General features: G+C 34.9%; 1 protein-coding gene across 1 annotated transcript in view; it reads right to left on the minus strand.

Moving 5' to 3' along the window:
• Window positions 1-2852: 2852 nt before the first annotated feature.
• LOC108737455 (lachesin-like) overlaps window positions 2853-11300 on the minus strand; it is a gene marked incomplete at its 3' end in the record, with an annotated part of 362784 nt that continues 354336 nt past the window's right edge. The window contains exons 4-5 of the mRNA XM_025981839.1: window positions 6360-6468; window positions 2853-3143 (exon numbers count right to left, since the gene is read on the minus strand). Of these exons, the coding sequence (XP_025837624.1) occupies window positions 2853-3143; window positions 6360-6468 (400 nt within the window). The remainder of the gene's footprint in view (window positions 3144-6359; window positions 6469-11300) is intronic.

The following is an 11300-nucleotide window of genomic DNA, read 5'->3' on the forward strand; positions in this document are numbered from 1 at the left end:
CAATTTTCATTCATCATTCTATGTAATGCTTGATTGGTGATACTTGCAAAACTTTTAACCACAAAAATTCATTTAGCATTTTACAAGTAGAAAATACGTTTCGAAAGGTATTTTAAAGAAAAATAAAAATAGGTATTTTTTATTTTGTATTTTAAATAAATCACATCTCTGAACACAAGCAGACTGTGTACAACAGAAAATCAGAAAGAAATGGTATTATATCTATTTACTACTTCTTTCTGTATGCATGGTTTAAAGTGACACAGAAAGTTGTTTACTAAAATTTTCCCAAGCAGAGCTGTATTTCTTGTCCTTAATTTACGCAGACGATACCAACTTTGTATATCTAGTGGATTAAAAATATCACATCCATTAGACGTGACTCATGTTACATTTTCCTTCCTTTGACTGATATTCCTAACTTTGCAATTTGGGTTATGTTACGTTTTTAAAACACTGAATGATTTTATAAAACAAGGAAAAACGACTGCTTTATAGCAGGTGTATCTATATATTAATTTATACACTAATAAAGTTAATTTCCAATAATAAGTTGTGCAAATTATACATATATTTTTAAGTGAAATAATTGCACAGTTAACGTTTTCCTGTTCCTATTAATGAGTTAGGTTAATGGCAATAATTACAAACTACGGTAGGGTATAGATAGGGTTGGACTAGCCATAAGGAAGTTCGGAAATTTTCCCGGCGCGTTGCTGCCTTATTTTTGAAAAAAGACGCCGGTTAGAGTACGATTAGTTATTTGGCTATAAATCACCATTAAACTATTGAAAAAATAAAATTTAATTCAAGTAATTTAAGTAAAACAATTTTCCTTTCATTATTTTTGCGAACTTTTTAACGTAATTTCTTCATCTATAGTAATTGCATATACAATAATAATATAATATACATATACAGAGTGTTTCTGAAATAAATGGCAGTCTTTGGATGGTGTTAACTAGATGTAATAGAGAATCGCACGGTGAGTAAAGAAGCATGATTAAGGGACAAAAAAATGTGTAAGAAAAAAAGGCCAAATAGCAATCTCAAGCCGGCCTGGACTTGAATTGGCAATACAGGTTAGGTATTAGTATACATATACAGAGTGTTTCTGAAATAAATGGCAGTCTTTGGATGGTGTTAACTAGATGTAATAGAGAATCGCACGGTGAGTAAAGAAGCATGATTAAGGGACAAAAAAATGTGTAAGAAAAAAAGGCCAAATAGCAATCTCAAGCCGGCCTGGACTTGAATTGGCAATACAGGTTAGGTATTAGTACAGATTTGCAATAACAACTAAGTAGCAACATCGATGGAGATTGTAAACATACACCAAGTACTGGTTGTTCAACGGCTAATAGTAAAAATATCAACAGCTTCCTACCACGCTAATGGGCGCCCATTGTGATAAAAATTAATTAAATAGCAGCTTTGTTCATTGCTGATAATTTGCAGCATTATTTAAAGCAGAGCCGGGCAAACTTTAACTTCGCAGGAGCCGCTACATGAGGTTAGTTTGAGTCNTCGCTCGTCTACGGGATGAAGGGGCTTGATATGGGAGTGGAAGGGAGAAGAAAAAGACAAAACAAAATTATTCATTACTGCATACTCTCTCGTACTCATTGAAGGGTATGGAGTGACTCAAACTAACCTCATGTAGCGGCTCCTACGAAATTAAAGTTTGCCCGGCTCTGATTTAAAGTACACCTCAACATGCTATTAAAAACACCAAAGAAAAATAAAATTAACGTTACGTAAACATCAATCGGTTAATTAATACTCTACGTCTCTACGAATAGGTAATTGTAATCGTATTAACTGTAAGGAAATTTTATACAGCACCTGTGAGGTTGTTATTGTTGACCTATGACAATGACTGGTTGATCTAGGCAGGGCCGGACTGGCCTTTCCCTGTACTTTCACACTTTTCTCGAAAACGGCAAATTTTCTGACCAACAAACATTCACTTAATTATCTTGTTTTATAGTGTCCTACCACCGGTAAAGGTCTAGATCGAAAGAGGAGGTCTCCCCCACCACTGTACCATGAAAAGTTCGTGATGGTCTCATCCCCATAAAAAGTTATAGGGGTTCAAAGTTAATAAATATTCCAATTTTTATACATTTCTAGGCATGTAAATATTTATATAGTCATTCTTAAACAATATTCAAAGGTAAAACTAATGAAAAATACATTGAGAAAGTTATATAAAACATTATTTAAATATCTTTATCAATAGGGTAGGTTAGGTTAGGTTATCGGGTTTTGTTCAAGTGACCACCCTCTTTCGATCCCCCACCTCCACCCGCTTGAAAATAATTGTTTTATTGAATTTTATTTGAATTATAGTGTATGAAAATTGTCAAAATAATCAACTTTTAACTTTTTATGGTACAGTGGTAGGGGAGACCTCCTCTTTCGACCTCACCCATCCCCAACCCATTCGGGTTCATCTAGACATTTACCCTACCACCTCTTGCAAGCTTGCTATTTATTCAGAAACAGCCTATGCAATAGTATTAAATTAACTCTTATATAAATACAATCAGTTTTGAAAGGGGTGGTGAACATTAATATCCAATATTAATGGCGCCGATTTTGTTTTAAATTAAAGATCAAAAAATTTCGCTCAATCCAACCCTGTCCATAGGGGTATTCGTGCACGTGAAACAAGGTTTGTAACGCTCTCTTCCAGAGGGAGATGGCGTAAACGTGGCAACTCTCAATAACACCATAAAATGCGCGTTCCCTTTAGTGTCGCTATAAAGAGTTTATACTGTACTTTAATTGTAAAGGGTTAACAGACATACCTTTTCGAATCTGATTTGATACAATTTAAATTTGCTTACCGTTTAATATGTGCACGTATGTGCTTGCTGGTTGTGCGTTACTGGGAACGCAGGAGTAATTTCCGGAATGTCTGGTAGCAGCACTGTTTATCGTCAGAAGACTTGTTTTCGTTGGCAGTTCCGTTGTCACATTGATTCCCTTATCTGCGTCGTAATTGATCATGCGGTTGTTGTGATACCAGAAGACAAAGAGTGGCGGTTCCGTACTCTGTGATATGGTGCATTGCAGCCGCAAGCCCGAACCTGGCTTTAAATACTTTTCGGTAGGCCCAGAAATCTCCGCCTTCGCCTCTGAAACGATTTATAAAGTGAACCTTCGTTAAAATTCTAATGCTTAGGTGTACGTCACAGTTCATGACTTCCCTTCACAAATCACGAAACGTTACGAATACTGAATCGAAAAATTTGTAAGTAATTTTTTTCTGATGACCTACAGAGAATAAGAAACTGCAGCGCAACTATTTATTAAGTACTAAACTAATTTTTATGTGAGCAAGGGTACTTCTTGAAGTGAAACTTCTTTATCAACGGTAGCAAGGAAATCTACTGGGGTATAAAACCTAAAATGTAACGCTTGAATGAATCATAGCATCACGCACCATGCGTCATGCACCACATGTGACCCCTGGTGGATACGTCCTAAAGGAGTAATTTTTACAGGCTTCAGAAGCTAGCCTATTAATAGCAACCGATAACGCTGTACGATATATGTATGAGTCCTGTTCAAATAATATTTTTAGTTTTGTGTTTTTTCAAAAAATACTTATTTATTTATGAATTTCTAATTTGTTCCCTTTAAAGTAATCCCCACCACATATTTTACACTTGTGCCAACGTTTTTTCCAATCCTTGAAGTATTTCAAAAAATCATTTTTTGTGATCTTGTCCAGCTCCTCCTTTGATGTCGTCTTTATCTCCTCAATCGTAGTGTAGCGTCGTTCATGGATTTCTTCAGTTTTGGGGTATAAGAAAAAGTCAGAGGGGGCCAGATTTGAGGAATACGGTGGTTGCAGCATTGTTAGTGTGTCGTTTTTGGTCAAAAATTCTTGCACAAACAACGATGTGTCAGTAAAGGAGTTATCATGATGCAAAAGCCAATTTTGTTTTTAATTTTAATATCCCTATTGCCCGTTCTACCCTGAGGCAAGAACTCATGATGTACCACGCCTCATGACCCTCTACAACTGCACCAGCTCCTAACAGTAATGTTAATGCGGTGCTGTTTTTGGTCGAAATTGATCAATTTTGGTACGAACTTCGCGGCGATCCGTCTCATGCCCGAATCATTGCCAAGAGCCAATCAATATGTTTACCCCTCAACAACTTCTTTAAGGTGATTCGAAGATTGGCCAATACCATTTTCTTCATTTCATCAATGGTTTCGTCTGTTGTTGACGTGCTCGGGCGTCCGGCACGCTCTTCGTCGTTCACATCTTCTCGACCCTCTGAGAACATTTTGTACCACCGATAAACGTTGCTTCGGTCCAAGGTAGCTTCACTATATGCCACAGTCAACATTCGGAATGGGTCTGCGCACTTAATTATGTTTTTCACACAAAATTTGATATATCCTTTGATCCATTTTTTGGAATAGGAAAAAATCGAAGACGAGCCAAAACACGTGCAAGAAAAGCAGCTTTCAAAAATTAACTCAACTTTCAACATGGCCGAACTTGTCGGTATAAATGAGAGACGTGAGTACCAACATAACGCCACAAAAAAATCGGAAATCGAATATACGTTATCCGCGGAAATTCAAAATTCGGGATACTTTTTATCCGTTTATGTTTGTTTTGATTTTACGTCAATTTTTTTTAATACTACTTTAATATAGAATCTAAAGAAGTTTCACTTCTTACGGGTGTACACTAATACACACTCGCTTTTTTTTTAATTTAAAGAACTGCGACAATATGGAGTAAATCATTAAAAACCAATAAGTCTGGTGAAATTTTTGTGCAAATTGCGACGAAAAATAAACATCATGGAAGCGGCTGAACAGGCTTCATTTAAACAAACTTGAGATCAACTTCCAGGTATCAACTGATGCTGTGCTAATTCGGGTCCAAAGGTCGTCGTCGGTTGGAGCTTCCTAACGTTTCGCTAGCACGAGTGACGAGCTTCTTCAGAGGTACTTCCATCTCCGATGCTGAAGCAACTCAATCGACGACGACCTTTAAACCCTAATCAGGACAGTCTCACTTCACTTACTAGCCGTGAAAGCCTTTAGCAATTTGCAGGCTTGAGTCTTTAAAGTGGGGATTGCATAGAAGATAGAACTGCCTACGAAGCTACAGATATTTAAATAGATAAATAATAATCAGTCAAAGAAATAATAGAGGTTAACATAATCAACAATATAATTGCTACTTATTGCTACTTAGGAAACTACAGAATATATAAAAAATTTCCATATATCTAGAGCACTAAAGTAATGACATTATATTTCTCAATTTATTGGTTTACAATATTAGTTCTTATTTATCACTTTGAAACCAATAGGCCGTAGGAGGGAATTTAATCGAATAATTTTGGAAAACACACTCAAACAAGTGTAACTTCTACCTGACCTAATTTTTTACTCTCCTTTCTCAAGTAATTTTCCAGGCTATTTAATTGCAAAAAATAATGACAATCACTTTTCTGAAAACAATAGAAAGAAAATAGGAAAAGTAATTAATTATATAAGGAGGTAGTTGTATATCAGGCCTGATTGATTTCTACATTATTTCTTTACAGATATCGGCAACATCCATGATTATATTTGGTGTAGGACGTAGGGCTTAGGTGCGAAAATTCAATAGGAATAAAATCACTTGTCTACAATGCGTAAAAATATTTCCACTTTTTTATGCTTGTTAATCTTATAATTTAAAATTTTTATAATGTATATGGCCAGTTAATGAAATGGTATTATGCATACTTTCGTATTTGTTCGGTAAAATATTTCTAAAATGGGTACATATTTTTGTATTTCCAAAATACGTAAGAAATTCGATCATGTTGAGATATATAAAATAGTATCATAGGATAACTGTTGTAATTGTAAATTTGGAATCAGTGTCTCTGATCTCTGATTCGAGTTTATATCATAATCTTTTTAGTCAATATACAACCCCATTTTTAATCAAAACTTGTCATATCAACCTTCTTAACTCAGAAAACCGAACATGTCCAAATTTAACTTCCAATTTGTAAAAAAACAAGGTGCATGAAATTTTTGAGGTCAAAGTATCAAAACAAAAAAAAAACACCAGAAGGTAGGTAGTCATGCTTTAGGTTGGGACACTAGCTAATAATAACACGTTAATGGATTTTTCACGATTTTTGTAAAATTTGTTTTAGTGGACTTAGGGGTTTTGCATTTATATCCACGTATATTTGTACTCACATATGAATGGTACTTATTCTATTAATGCCTAGTACAATAAAACAAGTATTGAAGTCAAAACATCAATTTACATATGAACGTTCCTATTTGTCTTTATAATGTAACTAGTGACTTACCTACGACAATCAGCTGAATAAATATACTTGTTGGAGGATGCGATGAAACTTGACATTCATATAATCCAGCGTCCCGTGTTTGCACATATTTTATTTGCAGCGTCCAGTCCTGTGAACAAATAGAAACTCAATTATTATTCACTTAAACACGGTAAAAATTGTATTACGTCAACTAAACTCAGCCATTATAAACTTAACTGTGCAGATTTGATTTACAATAACAACATAAAGAACATAACATTTCTCAGAAGAGCTGGTAGGTATTTTTGAAAGTACAGACAACGGCCAGTCCGGTTCTGGTAGAATTATGTAGGGAAACGCGACATTGCAACGCCACATTTAATCAGCTGCAACACCCGTTGGTATTCTGTATTTTTGTACTCATGTATTGCTTATTATTATTTGTTAGATTAACATAAGTGTAATTGGTGATTTTTATGTTTATAGCTGGCCTAGAGTCCTTTTTAATCTTGTATTACGTATATGTAAGTATATAGTCAAAGTCATTACAAGTAGGTCAATGTAGCAGTGTCATAGGTCAGTGCAGAATAGTATTATGTGTGAGTTTTATAACATTCGTAGACTGTTATCTATTTTGTCTTTCACATTTATTAATTTATTGATTAAATTTGTTGATTGTTTTATAAATTTATTATTGTTTAATAGTTAAATAAACCTTTCAGATCGCAATAAATGTAGGTAACGTAGCTCTCAACAATTCATAAATATAACAATAATAGATATGTATGTGTTTGCAATTAAATACTGTATTAAATGAACAATTAAAATAATTTGAAAGAGATGAATAAATAAACCTAGTAAACGAAAACTATCCAATTAAGAAGATTGTAAATAATTACCAAGTTGACCCAAAGAATACAGCTGACTATGACATCTCATGCGATATATTCACGAATCGCCTTTATGTGATTATCCATTTCAGCATTGTGGAGATTGAATTTTCCATTATAATGTAATTTAGTTATTCTGTACTAACAAATAATAGATATAAACAATAAGGTTCATAATTACATACATCGCAGCCACAACTAAACTTTTTAAAGAGGAATGTTGATAAGTGTATCTGAATATCCGATATGTAGGTCTATCACGATTTATACACATTATGGACCAGCTTTATCTGGCATCAGAAGCTCACTTTTGTTGCTACAATGGCAATTTGGGGAAATATATTGCGCAATTAGAATAAATCATAGCCTTTAAGTAGTTGGCTCCGCTTCGAAGCAAAAAGCCGGAGGGCATTGTGTTCATTCTCATTTACACATTTTTATTTTGGTATACGCCGCCAATAAGGCCCTAAATGGGACAGATTTATCCCGTAGACGTGGCATTTCGAAGATGAATACATGTCTAAAAGGTTTTTCCTCGGTTCCTATTTTTTTTTGGTCTAATACAATTAAAAGCACCAAACGCTCACATAGAATTGTTAGTTTACTTTCTAGTTAATACGTAGAATACGTAGAATATGCATATCAACAAGCTTTCTCCATATTTTTAAAACGTTTATGTTTGTTTTGATTTTACGTCAATTTTTTTTAATACTACTTTAATATAGAATCTAAAGAAGTTTCACTTCTTACGGGTGTACACTAATACACACTCGCTTTTTTTTTAATTTAAAGAACTGCGACAATATGGAGTAAATCATTAAAAACCAATAAGTCTGGTGAAATTTTTGTGCAAATTGCGACGAAAAATAAACATCATGGAAGCGGCTGAACAGGCTTCATTTAAACAAACTTGAGATCAACTTCCAGGTATCAACTGATGCTGTGCTAATTCGGGTCCAAAGGTCGTCGTCGGTTGGAGCTTCCTAACGTTTCGCTAGCACGAGTGACGAGCTTCTTCAGAGGTACTTCCATCTCCGATGCTGAAGCAACTCAATCGACGACGACCTTTAAACCCTAATCAGGACAGTCTCACTTCACTTACTAGCCGTGAAAGCCTTTAGCAATTTGCAGGCTTGAGTCTTTAAAGTGGGGATTGCATAGAAGATAGAACTGCCTACGAAGCTACAGATATTTAAATAGATAAATAATAATCAGTCAAAGAAATAATAGAGGTTAACATAATCAACAATATAATTGCTACTTATNACAAGCTATATCTTGGTATTCTACCTAATTTATCACTAAAAATATTGTTTAAAAAGTTTTCATGTCCCATTTTATTATTTTTCTACTAATCCTTTACTTTGTTTAAAATTCTTGGAACGCTAATCCCTTGAATGGAAATGAAATTTCCTTAGAGTAGAAATATAAGATTTATCTTTAATAACACTTCAGAGAATAGAATTATCTTAAGGAATAACTTAATTTTTTTTGTTATAAAATGAATCGTCGCTAAATCGTGTGACATCTAAATCACAAAAAAAGCAAAAGCGAATATCTTAGGTATAATAAAAACACGGTTGACGTGTCACTAAATCAACTACATAGGTTCTAAATAAAAAATTGAACAAAACTGCTCTTTAAATCTGTCTTTCCATGTAAATTACAGTTTTACATAGTTGTTTAAATCAAACTTTTGGCATTATTAAATCCAAGGAGATTCATTTCCATTTACACCAAACAGTTTAACTACGCATTTCGCTCATATGAGAAGTTATTGGTTTTCATCAAGAGGTAAATTATGTATCAATATAATAAATGGCAGTAAGCTGAGATCTCTAAGTATTTGTTAGAACTCCTAACTTTTGCAAAGGCCCCACAAAGATTATGTGCAGTTTTTCCTTAATTTGAACCTCCTAAATGCATACAGTTATGTTAAGGTTAGAATGTAGATAGAATATTGTATATAGTCCACCTCTAATAACCTTTACAATTTGGAGATCTCGATCTCAGTCAATATAAGTACTTCGTTCGTTTTGTCTCTCCTACTGTAATCTTATGATTCTAACCTAACCTCATCATTGCTGTTTTTTATTATATCATATTGAATGCCGCAATCAAAAGTTGGGTAATAACACTCCCTTTTATAAACTCCAGGCATTGATTATCGTTGTGGCTGATTTCTTCGAAAGAAAATAAATAGAAATTCGTTGGGTGCTGCCATGCATACGTAGATTACATAAACAACCACCTACCACCAGCATGCTATCGCCAAGGTCGGCACATGCGCATATGAGCATAAAAACCAAACATCATTGTGAACCTCACAGTTTCAGAAAAAGACTTGTATAGTTGGGACATTCAAAATTGGCAAAGTCCAAAATAAAACTCTCACATTTACTTTCTTCTTTCAACTTACTAACTAGACCAGAGCCGTTGCTCTCAGAACGCCTACTTTTACTCAAGACAAAGGTTGTAGGGAATATCGTAAACATAGAAAAGAGATGTCAGATAGGAATTGCAACGGACACTAATGAAGAAAAAGGCATAACATTACGCCAATTAATGTACAAGAGAAAGAGATACGGACAAGAGAAATTTGAGCATGTTGAATGAGCATGACTTAGTTATAAAGCTGACTCTGATCTCTTACGTACTTAAATAACCCCTTACCGTTACACCGTTTACTATTATTCGGTTATCTCCTTTCACTTTGTATGTACTGCTCTTGAAGCATTTCCTAATTTAACAAGGGCGTCTTCAAAACGCAATAAAGGATAGTCCCAAATGGAAACAAGAAAGAAGATACGTCCATTCTCACAGATAACGTATTGCGGACTTTGCCAATTTTGATCGTCCCAACTATATTTTTTTCATAAGTTGGGTAATACTCCTTGCATTAAGCTTAGGGATTGTATATTACATGAGTAAAAATGTTTTAAACCAAAAGGAAATGTACATTACATTTATTAAAATGTTATCGATAATATAAAGTGTTTAATATAAAGTGGAAATAGTGCTGGTACGCGAGCCGACACTGCATGTAATGAGAACTGAGCTTCTCTTTGCTATACTTTTACTATCTGTTGTGTCTTCAACTAATATTTGTAAATAGATATATTCGATTTTGTTTGTGTTTGTTTCTATGTAATGAAAGGTTGTAATTTATGTAAATATTCCATTTTGTTCGTGTTTCAATAAAGTCAACACTTTGTATTTTCTTCTAGTTGTACTCGATTTTAATATATCTATTTATTTGTTAAATATTCTTTTCTTAGTATAGCTAATATAATAACTTTAACCAGGAGATCGGACCAGGTAGGTTTCAAACTATCATTAATAAATGGAAAACCCAAGTCCGTAGTTACGTCATCACTTCCGAATGTACAGAGAATACCTGAGGGGTGCGTAACGACGGCGAAGGGGTAATTTTGCATGATAGGCGTTGCCTATTTAATGCCGATGGTATTTAAACCGCGAAAAGACAAATACACAAAACGAGCCATCGAAAACGAAAACCCCATCACAACAAAAACCCTATCCCATAAACCCCGAAGGATCACAGGAAAACCCAAAAAACAAAATCCCCTTCACCCCTGCCAAACTGTTGGCAATCACTCTCGACCTTCCTGACGAATTCCTCGATTACCTAGAAAACCTACCCACACGTCTCAAATAACACACACACACACACTTGCACGCTCACACACTCACACACACACACCCACACACCCACACATCCACACACCCACACACCCACACACCCACACACACACACACACACCTATACAGGTCCACGTATTTTTGTGGCATCCCAACCTACACACCCAACTGTGGCACTTTTGTTGTCGGCCCCTGTACGCATACTACTAAAAATTACGAATTTAATGTGCTAGGCGGCGCTCGTTTACTCACCGTATTTTCGGAGAAAAAATTACCAGCATGAGACGAGATTGTGGCGTCCGTCGCCACAACAAATGCATTTATCCATAAGTGTGTTTAGGGTGCCACAAGAGATGTATTTGCACTGTGTGTTATGGATGCCGCAGTAAATGCATTTATCTAAAACTGTGTTTAGGGTGCCACAAGA

Source organism: Agrilus planipennis, unplaced genomic scaffold (genome assembly GCF_000699045.2).
Source record: "Agrilus planipennis isolate EAB-ADULT unplaced genomic scaffold, Apla_2.0 scaffold45, whole genome shotgun sequence".
In the NCBI taxonomy this organism is placed as follows: domain Eukaryota; kingdom Metazoa; phylum Arthropoda; class Insecta; order Coleoptera; family Buprestidae; genus Agrilus; species Agrilus planipennis.